The sequence below is a fragment of the Prionailurus bengalensis genome, chromosome C1 (genome assembly GCF_016509475.1).
Source record: "Prionailurus bengalensis isolate Pbe53 chromosome C1, Fcat_Pben_1.1_paternal_pri, whole genome shotgun sequence".
Taxonomy (NCBI): Eukaryota; Metazoa; Chordata; class Mammalia; order Carnivora; family Felidae; genus Prionailurus; species Prionailurus bengalensis.
Window position 1 is genome coordinate 4,361,643 of NC_057345.1, and position 23,867 is coordinate 4,385,509.

The 23,867-nt window shown below is 50.3% G+C and overlaps 1 protein-coding gene across 2 annotated transcripts in view; it reads right to left on the bottom strand.

Moving 5' to 3' along the window:
- Nucleotides 1-96: 96 nt before the first annotated feature.
- Nucleotides 97-23,867, bottom strand: part of DNAJC11 (DnaJ heat shock protein family (Hsp40) member C11) — a 71,381-nt gene continuing 47,610 nt past the window's right edge. For both annotated transcript variants that reach the window (XM_043573680.1, XM_043573681.1), the window contains 12 exons: nucleotides 18,434-18,562; nucleotides 17,353-17,475; nucleotides 16,336-16,409; nucleotides 13,036-13,225; nucleotides 12,369-12,454; nucleotides 12,013-12,129; nucleotides 4,725-4,880; nucleotides 3,612-3,681; nucleotides 3,049-3,106; nucleotides 2,773-2,915; nucleotides 2,021-2,150; nucleotides 97-1,625 (listed from right to left, as the gene is read on the bottom strand). In XM_043573680.1, the coding sequence (XP_043429615.1) occupies nucleotides 1,600-1,625; nucleotides 2,021-2,150; nucleotides 2,773-2,915; nucleotides 3,049-3,106; nucleotides 3,612-3,681; nucleotides 4,725-4,880; nucleotides 12,013-12,129; nucleotides 12,369-12,454; nucleotides 13,036-13,225; nucleotides 16,336-16,409; nucleotides 17,353-17,475; nucleotides 18,434-18,562 (1,302 nt within the window). In that variant the 3' untranslated portion in view covers nucleotides 97-1,599. The remainder of the gene's footprint in view (nucleotides 1,626-2,020; nucleotides 2,151-2,772; nucleotides 2,916-3,048; nucleotides 3,107-3,611; nucleotides 3,682-4,724; nucleotides 4,881-12,012; nucleotides 12,130-12,368; nucleotides 12,455-13,035; nucleotides 13,226-16,335; nucleotides 16,410-17,352; nucleotides 17,476-18,433; nucleotides 18,563-23,867) is intronic.

Here is a 23,867-nt window from a genome sequence, read left to right on the forward strand (position 1 = left end):
AAGAATAAAGGATGGAATGAGGCCTTGGGGGGGGGGGGCACTTACTTTATTTTGCCCATCCCTGAAAATGAACACACAAGATGCATTAAAACACTATCCCGTTTTCAGGAAAGATTTATTACGATAAGAGAGCGCCTTCCGTACAGTCCGTTTCAAACAAAATTGCGAGAATCGGTGCCCTGACGAGCCACCTGCCGCGGAGGGAGCGCACGGCCGCGCCCCAAAGTCCGATGTTTCACACCACGCTTATTGCACGATTTACATTCAGAGCAGCAGCTCAGAGGAAAACTTTTTGAGAGAGAGATAAATATTACAGAATTGGACGACCTGAACTGTTTTTGAAAACTGGAGGAGAGGGGTGTTAGCGATTACTTCGGTACCGGCGCTGGGGAGTGAAGCCTGACTTCAGCGACAGCTGCAGGGGGCTGTCACGGCCACCACCGTCCAGGGGGGCCTCTTTGCTCAGCGGTGACTCTTGGTCAACACTCCGGGCTGTTCAGGAGCATCCCGGCTCCTAAGTATTCTGCATCCACAGAGCGAACCGAGTGAGGGAAGAGGACCCAGGGGGGCGGACACCGGACCCCATGAGGAGGTGTGGGAGCAGCAGCGCCACCTGCTGGCTGTGAGTGAGAGAGCAAGCGAGGCCCGCCTGGCTCTCCCGGCGCTTGGGATTTGGCACGTACCTGGGCCAGGGTCTCCGCCCGGGCTCCCCCTCTCCTCCCCGCTCCGGTGCTCCAGTGTGGGGGGCAAAGGCAGGTCAGGCTGAACCGTGGGGGGCGGGGAGTGGGGGGGGGCAGGCTGAGAGGGATGGCGGATGGCTTAGCTCGCACCTGCCTCTCTCCACAAGGACACGGGTGGCTCCTGGGAGGAAGTGACCTGTGACAGGGATGGACCCTGGGACCGGGGGTTATACCGCTCTGTCCCAAGCCATCTGCCAGTGGAATGATTCGAGAAGTTCTGGGAGGGGGGAAAAAAGACACTAATTTCCAAAACCATTCGTTCTGAGATAAAAAGCAGATTTATAAACCCACACATTCCTCTCCAGATTCACTGAATGATATTTCAGCAGGAAAAAGTGGTTTTGGGGAAGTTGACCGGACAGACGCTCACTTGTTCTGGAGGCCTCTGCTCGTGAGACTCATGAGAACACCTTCCTTCTTTTCCATTTTGTTTTCCATGCTCTGTGGATGTTAGGAAAAGTAGTTCACAGTCCTATGTGTGAGGCAGGACATTTCATAAATACCTCAAGACAGACTGAGAGCTACTGGGAGGCTGCAGTCAGCCCTCGGGCTCAGGAACCTGGGGATGGGCTGGGGTGGGGGCCGAGGGCCCTTCCCTCCGGGGACATGATCCTTGGGAAAACAGCCACAGGCCACGCTGCGGCTCTGGTCCAGGTGGGGCTGCCCGAGTCCTACCTACAGCACCCATGAAAGCGGGGTGTCTGTGTGTCCCTCCACATAATTGATACGGTACCACCTTCTATAGGAGTAATATAAAATAAACACATCTGATGTCTGGGTTTTTTCCCTGCTTCCGAATTTGTAGACTCCCGGGAAAAGATTTTTTGCAGCCTCTTGGAAATCTGGTTTCTCAAGCAGTTTATCCGTCTGTATCAATCCTGTGAGCTGTAAGAGACAAACTGAATGTATCAAAAGGCAACTGTCCCCACGCCCTCCTTCCACTGGGGGCTCTGCCATCCGCTGCCCAGAGGCTGCCTGGCCTCCGGCTGAGCAGCGTGCAAGGCGCTCGACAATCAACCGGTTCCGGAGCACAGGAGCAGCCAGGTTTGCTTCCTACCCGGCCACCCAGGCTGCAGCTTCCAGGCCACGGGCTCACTCAGACCCCCCCCGGGGAAGGGCCGCCACCCCTCCGCCGGGCAGCGCGTCCCAGGCTCTGACAAGTCATCGCTCCCAGGCGGATAACAGAGGGAAGGTGGCTGTCATCCACCTCGATGTCCCGGTCCCCATCAGTGGCTGAGGGCCTCTCCCTGGCCCACGCCGGCCAAGGCGCAGCTACTCACACTGCTTTGGTATCCTAAGCGCCTCGCCGTCTGGCGCCATGACCTGGTGCAGGACGCCGCGGAACTGGTAAAGCACTTTGAGGTTCTTCTCCTCACCTACACACGGGTCATAGAACCCGGGCAGCCCGGCCTGTAACAGACACAGTATCACTCGAGTTGACTTGAGGTGGTCATTTAAAACCCAGCACCGTGGCTGTCCGCTGCCACCTGAAGGCGCAGTGTGGACGGGCCTGGACTTTCCCTCAGGAGCCGCCCACGCAAGAGGCAAACTTTGGTGCCTGAGAATGTCAGAAAGCAGCCTACGTGGGCCTAGACTTCTCTCTCAACACAGACCCCCTGTCCCACGCTAGCTCTCCCGTCTGGCCGGAGCTAACTGCATTTTAATTTGCCTTTACCGTCCCCGTCCCGGGCTCCAGGGTGAGTGTCAAACGTGCCACAGGAGAGCTCACGCTCTTTCTGGAAAAAGGCAAGGGGCACGCAGAACGTAGGCATGAAGGCAGGACGTAGATTTTGTTCACTGCTCTACCTGCCACATGGTAGGTGCTCCATAAACACTAATAGACACTTGCTGCGTGAACGAACGAAGGAATTAGCTCCAGTGTAAACAGAACCTGGGCGGGGGCCGCACCCCGCACAGCAAGTGCCAGCAGCACGAGGGATTCCGCTGCGATGGAACGGCCGCTCCGAGGCGCCAGGCTGGGCCCCCTCCCCAAAGGCCCTTCCTGACCGAACCCCGTGGGCGCGTGCTGTACCTTGGAGGCCTCCGTGAGGATGAGCTTCGAGTCCTTCACCAGGCACTGGAGGGGCACAGTCACGTCGATCACCTTCACCTTCTCGCTCTTCTTGCTCTTGTCGTTGACGAATTTGCCGTACCAGGCGTTGACGATGATGAGCCCTGAGGACGGGCTCAGTCTGAGCAGAGGCAGGTCTCGGCCGGGCACCCCTCGCACAGCTGGACCGTGAGAACACGGTGCTCCTTCGAGACCCCCGGCGCCCACCCTGCCCCGAGAGAGGCCACGCCTTCTCACCCATTCTGGACTCCTCCGCCTCAATGATTCTTCGGACAGATTCTTGCATCAACCGGACCTGCAAAGAACAAGGATGGCCACCGTCAGCGCCCTCCCCGGGCCCTGCGTCCCTGTGCAGAGCTCTAGTCCCGGGCCTGGCTGCGCTTCAGCCCCTCCTCTGCTCTCGGAGAACCCGACGGTACCCCTACACTTAGGCTGGGAATCTCTGTGAGGTCACATAGAAACAATTCACGTACAGGGAAGAAAAGGAAGACAGTACCTTCCAGTTCTTAGAAAACCTTGTTATGCCTTTTGAGGGCAAGTGCATCTAATCTGTAGGACAGGGACTGAAGTTCCCGGCAGTGCGTCCCATAAGCAATACAGAGACTAAAATGACCAGTGAAGCCGTTGGCCCTGGAGGCCCACACGCAGAGCGTGAGGTGATCCCGGAGCCCGGGTCCTAGGCGTGCGGGCCGGCAAAGGGAGCGGGGCCCGCAGCGCGGTCTGCTCTGTGCGGCAGCGCGGCGACATCCGGAGGCCCCTGGAGCGGGAGGACTTCCGGCTCGTGTCTCTACGGCACTTACGGCAGCTTCCGCCTCTTGTTTCTTCTGGAGAATGTCAGTGGCTGTGCTTTCCCTTTGCTTTTCCAACTCCCTCAAGTGAGAAAAACACAAGGCACATGTTAGCGTGGAGGGAGGCAGGAGAGCCCCTGGCTGGCCCGGCGCCCAGCGAACAGTCGGAGATCTTCCTGCACGCCTCGTTCCGGAGCCTTAGAAAATGTTTCCAAGACAGTCTCAGGCAAGTCTGTTCATTTTAGGCCTCTGCAGCTTCCCCTTCTTTCGTCCCTGGACGGCTCTGCCCGCCCTCCGCACCGGAGCACCCGGGGAAGCCCACTGCTGTGCGAAGAGGCCCCCACCCGACAAGAATCTCAGCACAGTGAGCGGCCAGAGAGGCAAGGGCCACGGGGGATGACGCCTTCTGGATTGCTACGTAACGCTCTGGGCGGGACAGTACTTACTGCTTTGGATACAAAATATACTTTCTTGCAGCAAAGCACAGGTAGCATACACCCGTCCCCTCAGAAGACTGGACCCCACACGATCTTTGCTCGAGGAGCCTCCTGGGGAATCAGGGCCCCGAACTCCAGTGATTCAAACGCTAAGAGGGGCCCCACAGAGGAGAATCTCTAAGCTCAATGACTTACTACCTCAGACTGGTGTAAGTTACGAGTCTACACCACCTCTCAGACTGGGTGTAATGTTCCAGTGGGTTATCTACAAGCAACTGCAAAACAAATAAACGTTTCTGTAACTTCAGAGACTCTGGTCAATGTGCGCCTATATGTAAGAACGCAAACCCACTCCTCCTGAACTCAGTGCCACGAAAAGATGGGGACCGGTGGCTCTGTCTCCTGTGCTGGCGGTGCACAGTCTGCACAATTTTGTAAACCAGCTTCCCTTTCTGGCAGTAGGAAGGAGGAGCGATGGGCCCGCGGCAGCAGTACCGCCGTGAGAAGAGCCAGTACTGAGCACTTACTACGGACCGGACACCATGCTGGGCCTTTACACGGATTAGTTAATGGAATTTTCCTAACAACCCTCTGAGTAGGTTCTAGTATCATCATCTCCGTCTAAAAGGCAGGAAAACCGAAGCACAGAGTTGTCTACGGACGTGCCCGTGACATGCTCTGAACTCACTTCTCTTTTTGAGCCCTGAGGTACGGCTTGATGACCAGGCGGTGAAGAGCGAAGTAGACCACGAGTGGCCCCACGGTGGCATAGAACACGGCGCTGGGAAGGAGCTGGTCCGTCAAATGAATAGGGAAGAAGTAAGTCTGACTGGCCCTGTTTAACCTGAAAACAAAAACAAAACAGAACGCTCAGGAGGAGTCACGTTTCCAGGGCACGGTTACGGAGACCGCAGTCACGGAAAGAGACGCACTGAACACCACCAGTTATGAGGAACCCGGAGCCCACTGGCTTCGTGAGCGACACACCTTCTGCTCTCGATTCCAAAGCGCAGTTGCTGGATTTGCAGTCTGTGACAGAAGAAAGGTCACACTATCTACTAACCTCAAGGGCAAAGCAACGACAACCACGTGACCAGAGTGAAGGTGGCCCGAGAAGACGGGAGCGCGCACCTCCAGGGGTCCTGGAGGCAGGGTCATCTCAGCCCTCAATTTATCGAAGTGAGAGAAGCTTGTGAAGATTTCTAAAGGTGGCAAGTTCAAGAGCTTCCGCGTCCAGTAACGGTCAAGTAGCGCCTCTGGGAGCAGTCACCCCACAGGGAACCCATGCGAACTCCGGCCACTAACAAGATCTCTGGGCAGAGCGGTGGGGACACAGGACCCTGAAAGTCTAGAGCGAGGAAGAGCACTGGGAAATTTCCCGGTTTTCGTTAACAGCTTTTAGCCTGAGGACAGGTCTCGGCGGGCTACCGGTGGCCAGGTAACATTGGAAAGAACTCTGTGGTTCTAGGAGATTGCAGACCCAGCGCTCAGAGTTTGGAGGCAACCACAGCAGATGGGAAGAGAGGCCCTCCAACAAGGGGAATCAGAGATGGGAAACCCCAAATTCTTGGTATATATGTGGCACAAACCCCCAGCGGTCCCTGGTCTATCCATGGCCTTAGCGGACAGTGAAATAATTGTGCTGGCCTAGCTGCTGCCACACAGGTTGAGTCCCAGTTTGCAGTCTGACTTCAGCCAAATTAATTACCTTAAAAAGGAAAAATGAACGCTTCTTTGGGAATCATAATAGACTACAGAGTCTCTACCATGTACTGTTCACAATACACAATACTCACAGTATATTTGTATTTGTTTTTAATGTTTTAATTAATTTTTTAAATTTTATTTATTTATTTTTAATTTACTTTTAAGAGACAGAGACAGGGACAGACAGAGTGTGAGTTGGGGAGGGGCAGAGAGAGAGGGAGACACAGAATCTGAATCAGGCTCCAGGCTCTGAGCTGTCAGCACAGGGCCCGACGCGGGGCTTGAACCCACGAACCGTGAGATCATGACCTGAGCTGAACTTGGCCGCTTAACCGACTGAGCCACCCAGGCGGCCCTACCCACAATAATATAAACCACTCTATACATCTAGATGTACAAGAGAAAGAGATAATGAACTAAGACCAAACCCAGACGACCCAGATGCTGGAACTAGCAGATAAGTATTTTATTGTTTTAAAACGTTGTTTATTTTTGAGAGAGAGGCAGTGTGCAAGCAGGGGAGGGGCAGAGAGTGAGAGGGAGACATGGAATCTGAAGCAGGCTCTGGGGTCTGAGCTGTCAGCACAGAACCCGACGTGGGTCTCAAACTCACGAACCATGAGATCACGACCTGAGCCGAAGTTGGATGCTTAACCGACTAAGCCCCCCAGGTGCCCCTGGATAAGGATTTTAGAAAGCAGCTTCTTTATGCTCAAAGACAATATTCAGTGCATGGCCTGAACAGCAGACTGGAGCGGACAGACATCTGTGAACTTGTAGACAGATCAACAGAAATTATCCAATACAAAGAACAAAGAGAAAAAAAAAATACTGAAGACTAATGGGCAGAGCCTCAAGAGGTTTAGAGTTTAAGTAATTAGGGTCCCAGAAAGAGAGTGGGGCGGGAATAAATATTTGAAGAATTAATGGCCTAAAAGTTCCAAATTTCACGTAGGAATAAATTTACAGATGCAAGAGGTTTAGCAAACCGCAAGCAGCATAAATATAGCAAAAACACATGTAGGTACATTTTAGGTGTGGACTGTTGAAGAACAAAAGTGAAAAACAAACAACAAAAAAACAGAACAGAAAGGTCAATAGCCAGGAAAAAAAAAAAAAAAAGACATCACATGCAGGGGGATAATGATTCAGATGACCACTGATGTGTCATCAGAAAGAATGGAGGCCAGAAACCAGTAGAATAACATCTTCAGAGCACTGAAAGAACAAATCTGTTAAAGGACAACATCCTTCGGAAGAAACGCAACTCCAGAACTGACGAAGAACAGGCAAAAAAAAAAAAAAAAAACCCGAAAAAAAAAGAGAGACCAAACAACCCGAAAACAGACAAAAGATCTGAATGAAGACTTTGCTTAAAAGAAAAAAAAAAAAAAGAAAAAAAGGACGGATGGCAAACAAGCACCTGGAGATGCCCAGCATTGTGGGGGTCAGGCAGACACTCATACACCTGCTGCAGCAGCGAGTGCTCGCAAGGCGAGCGGCCCAGGCGGCGAGGGTGCGGAGCGGCCCGAGCGCACGCGCGCTCTCTCTCTCTCTCTTTCTCTCTCTCACTCTCTCACCCTCATGGCAGGCCACTGCTGGGGAAGTACCACGAAGCCACCACCTGGAAAGTAGCTGGCTACTTTCTCACCAAGTGGAACACACACCTACTTTCGGCTCAGTGGGTGTGCTCCGAGGTGTTCACCCAAGAGAGATGGAACCTTCTGTTCACACAAAACCTGCATCTGAAGGTCCGCTGGCTTTATTTGCAGTTGGTAAAAATTGGAAACAAATGAAATATGTTTATTAAAAAAAACCCTTTTTTTAATGTTTGTTAATATTTGAGAGAGACTAAGAGTATGAGCGGGGGAGGGGCAGGGAGAGAGGGAGACCTTGAATCTGAAGCAGGCTCCAGGCTCCAGGTGTTAGCACGGAGCCCCACGCAGGGCTCGAACTCACGAACTATGAGATCATGACCTGAGCTGAAGTTGGATGCGTAACCGACTGAGGAACCCAGGCGCCCCCAAATGAAGTATCTTTAAACTGATAAGCAGATAAACTGTGGTACATCAACAATGTCATTCCAAACAGCGATAAAAATAAAGGACACACTACTGACGTATGCAACAGTAAGGGCAGGGGCGCCTGGGTGGCTCAGCTAGTTAAGTGTCTGACTCTTGGTTTTGGCTCAGGTCACGATCTCACGGTTCTTGAGTTCGAGCCCTGCACTGGGCTCCATGCTGAGTCCCAAACGGGACAGACCCTGTTTGGGATTTCTCTCTTTCTCTCTGTCCCTCACTGGCTTGCTCTCTTTCTCTCTCTCTCTCAAAAAGTAAATAAACATTTGGGGCGCCTGGGTGGCTCAGTCGGTTAAGCGTCCGACTTCAGCTCAGGTCACGATCTCGCGGTCCATGAGTTCGAGCCCCGCGTCGGGCTCTGGGCTGATGGCTCAGAGCCTGGAGCCTGTTTCTGATTCTGTGTCTCCCTCTCTCTCTGCCCCTCCCCCGTTCATGCTCTGTCTCTCTCTGTCTCAAAAATAAATAAACGTTAAAAAAAAAATTATAAAAAAATAAAAAGAAAGAAAAAAAAAAGTAAACATTAAAAAAAAAGAGAGGGATTCATTAAAAAAACAAACAGGACAATGTCAAAAGCACTATACTCACGGCAGAAGCACAAAAAGCTTCACACTGTATGGATCCAATCTATGACATTTTGAAAAAGGCGAAAATATAGGCAGTGGAAACAGAGCAGTGGTTGCCAGGGCCTGGGAGACCACACAAAGACCAAGAGGCAATTTCTGGACACGATGGAAATGTTCTAGGTCTTGACTGTGATGGTGGTTCCAAAGAGCGCTGCTCGAGATAAAATACACAAAGCCAAAACTGACTGGGGAAGAAACCGAGGATTCCACACTCATAGCAGGACATTTTAACACTTTCTTAGCACCTGATAGAAATCTGCCCAAATCCGTGAAGTCCTAGAACTTCTGATTTCTGGCGAATGTTGTCAACCCCCCTGACCCACGGGTATTTAAAGAATGCTGCATCCAACTACAGCAGAATACACGTTCTCTTCGAGTGCACATGATCACCAAGGTCAATTACATGGTGGGGCATGAAACAAGTCTCCATATATTTAAAATGACTGGAACCATACAGAATATTCTCTGACCAGAACATTCTCTGACCAAAATAAGATTAAACTGAAATCACTAATCGGATATACAGAAAAACCCAAATATTTAGAAATTAAGCAATACATTTCTAAAAGTAAAATTAGAAAACAGTTTGAACTGAATGATAACGATACAGCATATCCAAATTTGTGGCATGGAGCAAAGCAGTGTGTGAAGCCTCAAAAGTTTATATTAGAAAAGAAGGAAGATGTCAAATTAGTAACGTAAGGCCGGGCTTTAAAAAGCTGGAAAAAGCAGCAATGTGAAACCAAAATACGTAGAAAAAATAATAAAGAATAAAGAAATAGAAGACAGATAAACAATAGAGAATATTAACAAAGCCAAAGCTGGTTCTTTGAAAGTTAAATGCCCCGGCCAGACTGGTTACAAAAAAGGTAGAAAGAACACAAATTACCAACGTGAGGAATGAAGGCTCATCTACGGAGAACTACAGACATTAAAAGGATAAGGGCATATTATGAGCAACTTCATGCTAAGAAATTCACCGGCTGAATTCACCGACAAATTCTGAAAAACACAGTGACAAAGCTGACATGAGATGAAAGAGAAAACTGGAAAAGCCCCAGATTTATTAAAGGTACTGAATCCATTCTCAGAAACCTCCCTACAAAGAACCTTTAGTCTCTGCTCATTCCTCTAGTGAATTCTAGGAAACCTAAGGAATAAAGCATTCTTACACAAGCCCTCCCGGAAAACAGAGGAAGAAGGAACACTTCCTAAGTGAAGTGTGACACTTCCTAAGTAAAGTGAAGGAACACTTCATTTTATCAGGCTGCCATAACTCATCCTAAAACCTGAGAAACACATAACAGAAAAAGAAAATTACCATCAGTGTCCCTTAACATAGATACAGCGGTGCCTGGGTGGCTCAGGTCACGATCTTGCGATTTGTGGGTTCGAGCTCTGCATTGGGCTCTGGGCTGACAGCTCAGAGCCTGGAGCCTGCTTCGGATTCTGTGTCTCCCTCTCTCTCTGCCCACCCCCCCCGCTCCCCCCTCCCCCGGCTCACACTCTTTGTCTCAAAAATAAATAAACATTAAAAAAAACTTACCAAAAAAAAAAACCATAGAAAAATCCTTAGTAAGATATTAGTAAACCAAATCAAGCAATATATAAAAAGTATTATATCGTGATCATTATGATATCATTATGATATCAAGAATTTTCCTCAGGAATGTAAGGTTGGTTTAACATTCAAAAATTATTGTCATTCACCAAATAAACAGAACATAAGAGAAGAGTTAGCAAAGTCAGATCACATGTTATTGCTGAACTCCAGGGCCTTCTGGAAAACTTTGGTTTATACAACAATACAGTCTGGACATTTCAGCCTGCTGACACGGGGAACTCAGCTGAAACAAAATGAAAATGTTTCTTTCCGAGAGGCAGAGCGGCACTCTTGGGATGAGAATTCAGATTGTGTCATGTAATACCTGCATGGGACACGTGTTTAAAAACAGAAACGGAATCAGAGAACTGTCTCGTCAGCGGTCCCAATTTGAGAATAAAATTCTGTCAGCTCTCTGTGTGCTCTTTATTAAGTCTCAGGGGGCCTGAGATCACTGAGAGGAGAGAGGCCCGACGCGGCTCTGATACTGGTGGCCCGCTGTGGCTCTCCTCTCCCACACCGCGATGAGGTATATGATCTGCTTCCTGTCTGTCTGTCTCTCTCTTGCAGAGTTTCTCTTGAGTGCCAGGCTGTGTTCTAGGCTCTAGGAGTACCGTACAAAATACAACAAAGTTAAAGAGGTCCTGATGAGGGCCGGCGAGGTGGACGGCTGATCAGAGGGAGGTGGTGCAGTGGAGGACAGACAGGGTTAAACGGAAAAGGTCTGCCTGGGGCAAAGTGAGGGGTACAGCTCTTACAGGATGATGAGGGATGGTTTTGCCCAGGTGACCTCTGGGCAGAGCCCCGAGGGAATCAAAGGATCCAGCCGTGCTGGCATCTGGGGACCAAGGAAGAGCAACTCACAGTCTGGTTGCAGGAGTGGGTTTGCTGTTCTCTGGAGCGGCGCGGGGACCAGGGCGGCTGGAGTGGAGAAGGGGTATATGGGAGAGGAGGGGTCAGCAGGAAGTGAGGGCCTGATCACGGAGAGTCCTGAAGGACTCTAGCTTTGGCCAGGGATCGAGGGAATCACTGACGGTTTGAGCAGCGAGTGACAGACACTGACCTACATGCTCTGCCCGTGTGGAGAGCAGGGTCACCAGGGGGTGAAGGACGTGGGCCAGGAGGACAGAGCAATAACTCAGACACGAGACAGTGGGAGCAGAGAGCATGTGAGGAATGGCCCCACTCAGGAGATGCTTCCCGAGGACAGCCCAGGTGGGTTTTGAGATACATTAACTTTGGAGTGTGGGGAAAAAGAGCGGCCAAGGCCAACTCCAAGGTGTCGCACAGAACACCTCGAAGGCTGGGGCTCTCACGACCGGCACAGGGAGGCTCTGGGCAGAGCAGCTTTGGAAGCATCGAGAGTCGAGACAGGATGTCCGGGGGATGCGAGCAGTGATCTGGGATATAGGGGCTGCGGGTGTGGGGGAGGGCCAGGCTGGGGCTGCAAACGTGAGCTGTCAGTGCAGGAAGGTATGCGGCCTCCTGCGGAGGGAGTCTGAGCCTGGGGTCCCGCCCCGACGCTGCCATTTAGCAGCAGCCAGCCGGTCAGGTGACGGAGGCGGCAGGGAGAGGCTGGAAGGAGCGCCACCGGAGCAGCGGTGAAGGGTGTGGGCGGGCGGCAGCGCTCGGGTACCGAGGGAGACGCGGTGCCGCATCCGCTGATGGCGACCCTGTACGTGTCACACGTGTGACCTGTCGACGAGTGGGCGGGTGGGGCCAGCACGGGGGCCTCCGGGGAGGGAGAGATGCAGGCGGGCCACGGAGCACGTGGACGGTCCCTGACCACAGACTCAGACCCTGAGCGACTCCCTGACGTTTGCTTACCCGCCCGAGACAGAAGCAACCGTCTCTCTAAGAACATAATCACAAAGCAAAGTCTCTTTCATCCTTAAGGTGGGTGAAGCCCAGGTGAGTTACAAGTTGCCAGATAAGCCTGGGCCAGAAAGATCCAGTTCAACTTACTTGACTTTGAGAGACACGCCCTGAGGGACTCCCACGCTGACAGCCGCGCCCAGGACGCTGTGCCTGGAGATCTTCCTCTCCGCTCCGTACTCCACCACCGTCCCGAAGAAGCCGGCCCTGCAGGGAGCATGCGGCCTGAGCAAGTCGGGCCCCTCGAGGCCACCCCCCCCCCTCCTGTCCTTCCCTCTCGCCTTCCCCACCCCCACCCGGAGGGGATCACGAGTGACACCCAGGGGCGCAGTTCTTCCACGAGACTCAAGTTCCTCAGGGCGGGGACCGCGGGATGGTCATGTCCGGCCCGCCATTTGGAAGCCCCCGTACCAGGCCTGCTTCCGGTCAGCCGGGCCAGGACTTACTTCAGGGATCCTTTCACGCGAGTCTGATCATCATCCTGGAATTTGTGCTGATAGCTGATCAGTGCAAAGGAGTGAGGAATTCCCAGCTGGGAAGACACAGGGAGAGAAGGCAGGGCTAGCGGCCGCGACTCTGCGGGAAGGTGGGTATTGTGCACACACCGGCCGCGGAGCTCCCTTCCCGGGCAGCCTCTCGGGCAGGGGCCGCGGTCTGAGTGTGATTTATTAGAGGCCAATATTTAAAAGCTGGGAAGTTCACTTAAAAACCCAGTTTCCCGACTTCTCACGGAAAGAAAACGTTCTGCGACAAGGAGCCTGCATTCTTACACGGCAGCAGGTGGTGAGCGCTGAGGGGGGGCGGGTCCTCTCACACCCTGTGCCCCTGCCCACCACAGTGGCATCTGAGTGCATAACTCTGCTGCTCTGGGGGGTCGCTTCCTAACCTGTGCTCTCTCTCACCCTGATTCTGTGGGCTTCTCCTACTAGAAGATGTGAAAAGGGCATTTTGCTTTAGGGTAACTGGAACACAGTTACCCTGGGAGCCTGAGAACAACAACAGCATTTCGACACCGAGTGCGTGTGAACAGAACTTGCCCCCCAGGGCCCCCACGAGTGCTCAGATCCGGGTGAGGGACGTAAGGGACACACGAGGGGGCGGCTCTGTCCTCACCTGCAGGGCCACCGTGAAGTGGCTGGTTTTGGTGTCCCGGACGATGCTAGTGTTCATGGCCGACTGGATACCCCACCGCCACTGCAGGTAGCCCACAGTGTTCTTGTCCAGGTTCCGGGCCAGGACGGTGGTAAGGCCAGGCCGGATCCCACGGGAGGAGAACTGCAGAGCACAGTTTGTCGTCACAAAGCTGGGGGGACACACAGATCGAAAGGGTCCTGGATGACACACCTGGTTCTCAGCCGTTCTTGGTCCCTTCCTCTCTGCCAGGCTAAGACCCTGCTCACCCTCCCGTCCATGAATCCCCGAGCCAGTGGCCCAAAGGAAAGCAGGACACTGAGCCTGTCCTTGAGAGAGAGAGAGAGAGCGAGAAGACGCCTTGCTGTAATCTTCCTAGTAACCCTCCCTGCTGATGTGTACTGCCCGCCCCATCCTATGCTGTCTGTAACTACAGCCAAAGAGTCCCCTGAATGTCCGTGTTCTGAAAACCAGTGGGTCTAATCTGACTGCAACTGAGAATCATGTCAGGGCGGGAGCAGGGGAAGCGGAGGCCGAGGCGGGCGGGCAGGTCCCACAGCTGGCTACACACTGGAATCACCTGGCCAATCTAAAAAGTACTGATGGTCAGCTCCCATGCCCCAGGGAGCTGATTTACAGGCCTGGAGTGTTTTTAAAGCTTGCCAAGTGATTCTAATGTTCAGCAAAGTTAGAGGACCCCTTACCCAGAGACCACCCCAGACCAATGAGGTCAGAGTTTTGGGGTGGGGGACCAGGCATCAGTGTATTTTTTCCAAGACTGCCCATGTGACTCCTGTGTCCACCCATGGCCGTGCACATGAGAAGCCAGTACAGGAAACGACTTGCCCTGAAAGGCCTCGGAAGTTGGTTTCCAAAGGAGTCAGCCCCATCTTCTGGTTAAAAAAAGGTATTTCATTTCAAAAACAAAGGAATTCACACTTTACCCAAAGCATTAAAAGGTGAGCAAACAGCCGTTCGACTCAGTAAACAGCCCAGTATCTACCAGATTGCCAAAGTCTCTTTCCTAAGCTTGCAAGGCGTCACTGTTGCATTAAGTAATAATAAACGTGACAGCTGTGATCACAGTGTTCTTGCAAACTTTCAGTAACCGCTCATGCCCAAATGAATTAAGAACCTACTCCTCCTCTCTACAGGGCCCCTAATCCAAACTTTCCCTGGCTTCTCTCAAGTCACACCAGGTGACAGCTGTGTTATTCTGCTTCAGCCACAGCGGGGTCAGGGGAGGCAAACGGGGAGGAGACAGACTAAAGCCTAAAACAGCGACAATTAAAAGAATCAAACTGTAGGGGTGCCTGGGTGGCTCAGTCGGTTAAGCGTCCAACTTCGGCTCAGATCACGATCTCATGGTTTGTGAGTTCGAACCCCACGTCGGGCTCTGTGCTGCTAGCTCGAGGCCTGGAGCCTGGTCTGTGTCTCCCTCTCTCTCTGCCCCTACCCGGCTCATGCTCTGTTTCTCTCTCAAAAATAAACAAATGTTTTAAAAAAATTAAAAAAAAAAATAGAAGAATCAAACTGTAAAGACTGAGATTCCTGTTTAATTAAAGTAATACGATTTAGCATTTTTATCCAGCACGTCCTACACAGAGAGACCAATTCGAGACAGAGAACGGCCAGGCAGGCAGGCAGGCAGGCAGGCACTGGGAGACGGAAAATACTCCACAGGCCGTCTGCCTTTTCGGGGCTGATTCTACACCCCAAACCAACCTTCTGATCGCTAGTCTGGACTGCAAATAGCCCGACCCTAGGATCAGGGCACCCTGAAGAGCAGACACTGCATCAACGCCCTGGTATCCCTGTCTACACATTTGCATTCTCGAGTCTCATAAACTACTGGGCACTATGATGAAATTTAGTTTCCAAACCTGTAACGGCTGGTAACCAGCCAGCCCTAGCCCCCCTCCCTGGTGACCACTCACTCTGAGGCTCAACCAGAATGAGATGGCCAACAGATTTCCCTCAGTGAAGTGTCTCCTAAGTGCGTCTGATGACCTGGGTGCTTGATAAAAGTACAGATTCCTAGGCTTCTCAGAGGACCTGACTGGTGTGAAGGGTGGGGGCAGGAATCTGTGCTCTGGGTTGGCATCAGGGGTGACAGAATTATGCAGACAAGCTTAGGACGGGTCTTCCCCTGAAGAACCTGGTGGGTGTGCAGATAGACACCCGACTGCAAGTGAAAACCTTGCTTTGCAAACACAGACTATCTATCTCAGGGCTCCTTTAAAAAAAATTTTTTTTAATGTTTAATTTTTGACAAAGAGAGACAGAGTGAGCAGGGGAGGGGCAGACAGAGAGGGAGACACAGAATCCGAAGCAGGATCCAGGCTCTGAGCTGTCAGCACAGAGCCCGATGTGGGGTTCAAACTCACGAACCGTTAAATCATGACTTGAGTGGAAGTCAGATGCTTAACTGACTGAGCCATCCAGGCGCCCCTATCTCAGGGCTCCTTTAACTGTTTTCTCCTCCAGAAGAAAGAGGTTTTATTTCACCTTCCACCCAATTCTTTTATCTGAGCTCACACAGGTGGGAAATAAGGACATCTCTGTGGTTCTAGAAGGGGAGTGATGTACAGTTCTACGAGTGGGCCTTAAAGTGCCAGCATGTGCACATCTCACTGACTGCCAGGCAGTCTCACAAGTGCTCAGTGTTTTGTCCTGAGACAGTGAGACAGAGTGAGCGAGACAGAGACAGGGAGAGAGAATCTTAAGCACACTCAGTGCAGAGCCCAATGAGGGGCTTGATCTTACGACCCTGAAATTAAGACCGGAGCTGAAATCAAGAGTCTGATGCATAACCAACTGAGCCACCGAGACGCCCTCTCACTGTTTAATAAACACCCTTTTCAGAACTTGAAACATTCTCAGGACAAAGAAACAATCCCCACAAGTTCATAAATATTTCAGGCCACTGACCAACTTCCCCATGAATATGCTTTCCCTCCAGTCTCTCTCTCCCGGTCCTCAGTGCCCCCGGTGCGTAGGCAGGGGCCTCATCCCCACAGAGGAGGAAACCTCGGAGCATGGAGTGTTAGCCTGGCCCGGATGGGGACGAGCAGCAGACGACCCCTCCCCGCGCTGGCCAACCCAGAGCTCTCTGCAACAGGTACCCTGCCTTGGCCCCACGCCAGGGCCACAGGGTCTGCCCCCCGGTGACTTTGTATGACAGAAAAGCGAAGTCCGGATGACCTTGGCAAAAAGAACACACAGGTTCTAGTCTCCTAATCCACAAGGACCAACAAAAAGGATTTCTCTCTTTATATTTACCATCTTGGCGTGAGATTACGGAACAGCTTCAGACCAAATAAAGGTCCCTGCAGATCTCCTGCTCCAAATTCTAACTGTTCAAAAGAGAAAAAGAGAAGGTGTTAGTGTTTTCTCTCACAGCAGCAACCCAGGTCTCAGGTAAGCACCTCTGGTTATAATTCCTTTTCATTCACTGCCATCGGCCTTTGCCAGGGCTCTAAGAGTAGGAGCTGGAAGACTCTTAACACCTCTTCCTCACCTTTGCCAAATGGAGGACTGTTTCCACAGATCCAAAGGAGGCACGTTTCAGAAAGGAGCCCCTCTAATGAAAACGCTGCAGGCCTCTGCTGGTCACAAGGGGAGACTGGCTCCCTGTGGCCCTCACGGCCATCTGCACAGCTGCCCATGGCGGTCGGATGCAGGGGAGCCCCCCCTCCCTTGCGTTCCCGGTCTGCTCTGCTTCACTGCCTGAGGGTCTCCTGGGTGACTGGAGAGAGCCCTCAGGCGTCTGGAGCTAAGTCATCAGTGGTCCCTCACTCAGCCCTGGAGGTCCAGCCGATTCTGGCTGCCTCATTTACTTGTCTGGGTGACTTTCAAGGCAACTCTTCAGTGTTCATTTGGCGCAGTTCAATGTGCTCAGCAAAGCTGGCTGTTAAATGACCGCCAATCAGTGGAGCAGAGCACGGACACAGCACCTGCCTTCTGAACTGGGCAGGGGGCGGGAAGACCCTACAGGTTTCTGCCAGAAGGGAACAGAGATGCTGAGTTTCTCGAGGCTGGATTTCTGTAAGGTGGCATCTCAAGGGAGATCTTGCTGCTCTGTCCTACCTCTGAGCTGTCCAGCAGACAGAGGATTCCTTCTCAGGCACGAGACAGACTTTTCTCTTGGGGACAGTCAACTCATGCAAGTTTGACATCCACCTTTTATACAATGATGAAACCAACCCAGGTCTTTTTGAGGGTTGGCATTTAGAGTATACATGTTCAGAAATAAGACTTTGCAGTGGACAACACGATCCCGCCAGTCGACATTCTTACCTCTCCCCATCCCTTTGCGGAAGTGACTCGTCTAAGTGCGAAGTTAATGGAACCCCCTCCATTTCCATTCTGGGTTGAGAGGCTTCCGGAGAGGATGGCTGTGTCTGTAGCTGTCAAGGGTGCCTAGGAAGTGAGATTTGCTGGTAACGAATGAATCAAAGCACCAGGAAGCACAAGGACGGCAGCCTAATGAACACGCTGTATCTGCCCGGCCACAGGTGCAAGTGACCTACGGCTCAAGTGTACAGGGATGCACGGTATGACCTCAGCTGGTTCCCTTCTCTCCCACTTTGCCATCTGAACTGCACGTGGCCACCGAGGTAATGTTTTACAAAAGTGTTAATGGGCAAATTAGAAATAAAACCAGGGAAAGACAGGGCTACATCCTGGTTCCCGGTGTACCGATGGCATCAGACTGCACAGTGACTGCCTCATGTGTCTCTCCTCCCATCGTGGGATGTCTGCACCTCTCCAGGTCTTGCTCGCCACCGGCACCATGGAAAGGACTGAATCCAGGGCTGTACTAACCCTGGAAGCTCCACCAGAGGGGCCGGTTTCCCAGAGTTAGGACTTCATGTGATGCACTTGAGGATAAACATAGGAGTTGAGGGGGCAGAGAGACCTACTGTTACCCTCAGCAGACTGGCCCACCAGTGCCACATCCAAATCGTGGGTAGAAAGACGACATTTTAGTGACCCTGGGTTTAGCTGAATATTGCGTTTTCTGCACACAATAGAGTGTGCGTTAAAACTAAAACTGGTTCTTGGAATCACCCATGGAGGTCTGTTTCCTCGCCCCGAATCATCCTGAAAAGAGACTGCTCGCATTTCTGCTGGGGGAGCCCTACGACCTTGGAAGCTAAGCGTCCCCTGGCACTCATGTTGCTAACACGTCAGCAAAGCAGTAACAAACAAGGTTGTGCCTGGAACTCTCTCTCTCTCTCTTTTTTTAAGTGGCTAATTACATCCTTTCATAAATAAAGATGAGAAAAACCACAGCTGCGCAGTACGTTGTGCCTCGTTAACCTGAGCCTCACTGCACTGGGGGGCGGGATGGGAGTGGGGGGAGTCTGGGCTTTACCTCAATGGACTGGGATATGTGCATCTTGTTAATTTCAATCTGCGGAAAGCCACTTCCAGACACATCTTCGTACTCTTCCTCGTAGCGATCAAAAAGGTCAGTGGCATCGATGCCAACACTGATGGTCCCCTGGGGCAGAAAAACAAGCAGTCAGCAGCAGGGGTGGTATTTGTGGAACGAAAGACAATCTACGCTTTGGCACCCGGCGGTTCACTGAGTGTGGGCACGACTCCGCCAGGAGGCCCGCAGAGCATGAATGTCACAGTTCACACCAACCAGCAGCACAGCTCCACTGACTGCGAGGGTCAGAAAACCAGTCGCGTCTGCAGGTGAATGACGCGCCAAAGACAAGGGTCAGGGAAAGGAAAACAGTCTATGCAATTTGATTTTTAGAGCCCAAACAGGACCCACTTCATGGCTCTAATTTTAAAAGGTTTTTTTTTTTTTTTTTTTAATTTTTTTTTTTCAACGTTTATTCATTTTTGGGACAGAGAGAGACAGAGCATGAACGGGGGAGGGGCAGAGAGAGAGGGAGACACAGAATTGGAAACAGGCTCCAGGCTCTGAGCCATCAGCCCAGAGCCTGATGCGGGGCTCGAACTCCCGGACCGCGAGATCGTGACCTGGCTGAAGTCGGACGCTTAACCGACTGCGCCACCCAGGCACCCCCATGGCTCTAATTTTAGATCATCTCTAGATTTAACCCATGGATGCAGAAACCTAGACACAAGCCACGTGGACCAAGCATGTTCATGTTTGAGTCTAGACACTCTTAAATCATACAACTACCTCAAAACTCTTTAAAACTTAAAAATAACTTCAGAGATGGGGTGCCTGTGGGGCTCAGTCACTTAAGCGTCCGACTCTTGGTTTCGGCTCAGGTCATGATCTCACGGTTTGTGAGTTTGGGTCCCATGTTGGGCTCTGTGCTGACAGCCTGCTTGGGATGTTCTCTCTCAAAATAAATAAACTAAAAAAAAAAAAAAAAAAAAAAAAGTGCACACAAAATCAATTGTGGACAAACGGGAGATTGAAAAACTCTTCCCACCTTCTAAATCAGGTTTTGTTTTGTTTTGTTTTTCCAGAGCTAGAGAGAGTGAACAGGGGAGGGGCAGAGGAAGGGAGAGAAAGAGAAAGAGAATCCCAAGCAGGCTCCGTGATCAGTGTAGAGCCTCATGCGAGGCTCCATCCCACGACCCCTGGGATCATGACCTGAGATGGAATCAAGAGCCAGATGCTTAACCACTGAACCACCCAGGTGCCCTTCACTTTCTAAAATTAATCTGAGAATTAAGTTATGAGAAGTGGAACACCATATTCTCTCAAGTAATGTGAAGCTAAAATTTGCTGACTGATATAAAATGCTCCACACTCAGAAAATCAATGTTTATTATTTTATTGTGATAAGATTTTTCAAATGGGCATATTTCTTAATCCCACATATAAATATCTGACCACGCACACGTTTTTATTCAGTTCCCTGCAGCCCATTAAAAAAAAAAAACTGTTTTGAGGTTTTCTTTAAAAAAATGTTTATTTATTTTGAGACAGAGGGTGCGAGCGGGGTAGGAGCAGAGAGAGAGAGAGAGAGAGAGAGAGAGAGAGGGAGAGAGACACAAAGACAGAGACAGACACACAATCCCAAGCAGGCTCTGCACCATCAGCACAGAGCCCAATACAGGGCTCGAACTCCTAAACCGTGAGATCACGACCACGACCGGAGCCAAAGGCAGGTGCTCAACCGTCTGAGCCACCCAGGCGCCCCCCCCCCCCCCCCACTGAGGTTTCATTTACATATAATAACATAAACTGCACCCGCCCAAAGTGCGTAGCTCAGTGAGTTCTGACAGACATATAGACTCGCAAAACCACCTCCACAATCACGACCCAGAACACCTACCGCCCCCGAAATAGCGTGGGAGCATGTGTTTCTGTCCCTGAGAAGGGGACATGCGAACAAAGGCGGGAGAGGGGAACGAGGGAGGACGACGCTGGAGCACTAACAGCACAAGGCTTGGGAGGAGCTGGGGTTGCTGCCTGTGGCTGATCCGTGGACATCACGGGGAGGGAGCGGGGAGATCCAGGAGACGACCAGCCGAATCCTGCAGCTTTGCTGATTTGGCAGTTATCCCAGATTTTCACGTTTACATAACATACTACCATCACCATCACTAGTATTCTCCTCGTCAGTGGTTGACTTAAACTAAGAAGCCAGACTGGGTTTGGTGGACAGGCCTTCACTCTCCACTCCTGACATCTGCCACAGTCCCCTCTAGGGGCGTGTGGGGTGCACGGTGCACTCCCCGTCTCAGTGTGGGTGTGAGCCGTAGGAGACACAGGCAGGTGGCTTGTGCCTTGGCCCGGGACATGCGTGAAGCTGCGGTCAGCCGTGTGCCTGGACAGCGGCAGGTGCATGTGAACACGGGCGGAGACAGGTGGCCAGTCCTGCGGTCCTGCTACGTGGAGAATTTATCAAAAAAGAAAGTATCACCTCCCGCAAAATAACAAAACCCCTGCATATTTACATCAGATGGCAGCCTGAATACTCTCGCCAGTGTTTTCCTCCTACTGAGTGGTATAATCAGGCGGTGGCATACTTTCAGTGAAGGGCCACGGTGACTATTTTAGGTGTTGTGGATCCTACGGTCACTGTTGTAGAGGAGAACAGCCCACACCCAGCTGACCCCGGCTGTGCTCCGGTTCCAGTAAAACTCTCTTCATTCACCTTGAAATCTGAATTTCATACATTTTTTCATGTCTCAAAATATAACTTTTTCTTTTGATTTTTTTTGATCATAAAAAATATAAAAACCATTCCTAGTTCATAAGTCACTTAAAACTGGGCAACTCCTGATTCGGTAAATATGCAGGGGTTTTGTTGTTTTGGGGGGGGATAATTCTTTCTTGACAAATTCTTCAGGCAGCAATAAAATTAAACATAGTGTATATTTAACAACAAAAACAAGCACTCAATTTCCATTTTCTCAGTAAGTCGATGAATTTGTAACTTGTATGAAATGTTTTTCAACATCGACCATCCATCCATAGTGCTAACTCAGACCACATGAAAATTAAGTCTAAACTCCAGTGTCTCCTTTAATAGTTAGTTCATTGTTCTTTAAAGACCATGCCCAGAAGTGAAGGGTAGCAGCAGCAGGGATTTAGAGATCAAATGGTAGTTCCTCTGTTAATTTCACTATTTTTCCATTCTAAGGTTTGTAATGCACACATGAAAGATAAAGCCATGGCTGTATGTGTGTTCGTTCTAATAGCAAAAGAACCTCGCAGCTGCTAATGATGCCACTTTTATGTGAGTGTTAACCAGATGCTTCAAATAGAAAATCAGTTAGTTAATAATTGTTTGATTAGAATTATAAATGTACAATGCTGTGAATTATAAGAAATGTATATTTGGTCATCTGAATGACTAAATGTATTATTGGTCTTCATCCACAAGGTTCCAGGCTCACAGCTCCAGAAACCCTAGAAATTTCTGGTGACGAGGGCGATAAAAGTGTCTTCTATTATGTTAATGAAGGCGACTTGTGGTCTCCACCCAAGGGGGGGGGGGGAAAGCCAGAGGCTGAATCAGCCAATGGCCAATGACTTAGGTCAGTCTGACTACGCAATGAGGCCTCCATAAAAATCCAAAAGGACTGGGTTCTGAGAGCTTCGGGTTGGTGAACACAGCGGAGGTACAGGGAGAGTAGGGTGTCTGGAGAAGGCACAGAAGCCCCCGTACCCATTCCCCAGACCCCGCTCTGGCTGCTGATTTGTAAACTGAAGTGTTTTCCTGAGTTCTGTAAGCCCCTCTAGAGAATTAAAAGAACCCAAAGGGGCGGGTGTTGGAATCTGCAGCCCTCAGTCATAGGCCTTGGGCTCGGGACTGGCATCTGAAGTCGGGGGTGGGAGCAGTGTTGGAGGACTGAACCCCTAACCTGTGCAATCTGATGCCGTCTCCAGGTAGACGGTGTCAGAATGGAGTTGGATTCTCGGACGCCCTGTCGGTGTCCAAGATTTGCTGGTTGTGTGCTGCCCTCATCCTCGGTGTGGGAATTGGGGGAACTCTATGAGAAAATGTTACTGTAAACTCCAGTCAGAATGTTCCACTATGAATGTAAAATTTTGTTTTTGTGGTGACACTCAAATACCAGTTTTGGTAAAGTACAGCGTTACAGTACAAGTATCTTATTGAATCAAGAGACCTATGGAGTAGAAACAGTCTTGGATTAGTTACAATGCACACAGATGCATAACCGTGTCAAAACCTGGGTAGCTCAGTCGGTTAGGCCTCTGACTCTTGATTTCAGCTCAGATCAGGATCTTGAGGTTGGGGAGTTCGAGCCCCGTGTTGGGCTCTGAGCTGACAGCAGGGAGCCTGCTTGGGATATTCTCTCTCTCTCTCTCATTCTGTCCTCCGCTGCTCGTGCTCTCCCTCTTCTCTCTCAAAATACATAAACAAACTTAAAAAATAAAATAAAATAAAACAGACAAAAAAAAAAGCTGTGATAGTCTACCTATGGAAAAAAAGCTAAAGTTGTCAAAATGTACAAATATTTTTGTGTATGCAGAGTACCAGCAATTTTTTTTTGTGAAGCTGATTCTGAACACAAAAAAATGTGGCGTGCCAGTGCATTAAAAATTGAATATTAGGAATGTCTGAGTCTTTAAAGGACTTCTTTTTAAAATGGCACAATAAACCCTGTAGCTTTTAAAATATTTAAGAAATTGCAATCACTGGAAATAAAGCACGTAACTCTGAAATTGAGTTCCTGAGGAAGGACAGACTGCATAAGAGAGCCCCAACAGTTTTTTTCATTTAGAAATTCCATAATGGTATTTTGGAATATCTCAATTTTTGGTAAGAATCGTTGGGTGGAGCTGTCATCTTTAATTAGTTAAATTTATCTTCTATCCTGGAACGGAACGAAAAGGCCTTGCCTGCAGCTTTGTGGCTGGCATGTAAATTTGATGAAGCAGTCAAAAGATCATAAATAAAGACAGTTTATACAAAAAAAAAAAAAAGTGTCAAAGAAAAATATTCCAAATGGAGGCAAAAAGACAATATCTATGAAAATACTTGGGCCAAAATATATGCTCCACAAGGTAGAAATTTAGAATTTAGACTATTTTCTTCTCAATTAAGAATACTATAGTATACAGAGAAGAATCAAATATGTTAAAAATTTCAAATTTACTAAATACAAGTGTAGAAGATGGTAGGCAATGTCATGAAAGAAAAAAAAAACCACTAAAGGTACATTCTTCGGAAAAACAGTGGTGCCACAGTGAGGGAGTAAGAATCCAAAGAAGGCCTCCCAGTGGGTCCTGCCTGCTGGCACGTGACCCTTGCACAGAGCCCTCTCCTTGATTCTGCACAGGACTGCGACTTGCTTTTGTCCAACAGAGTGCAGTGGGTGTGAAGGTGTCGCCT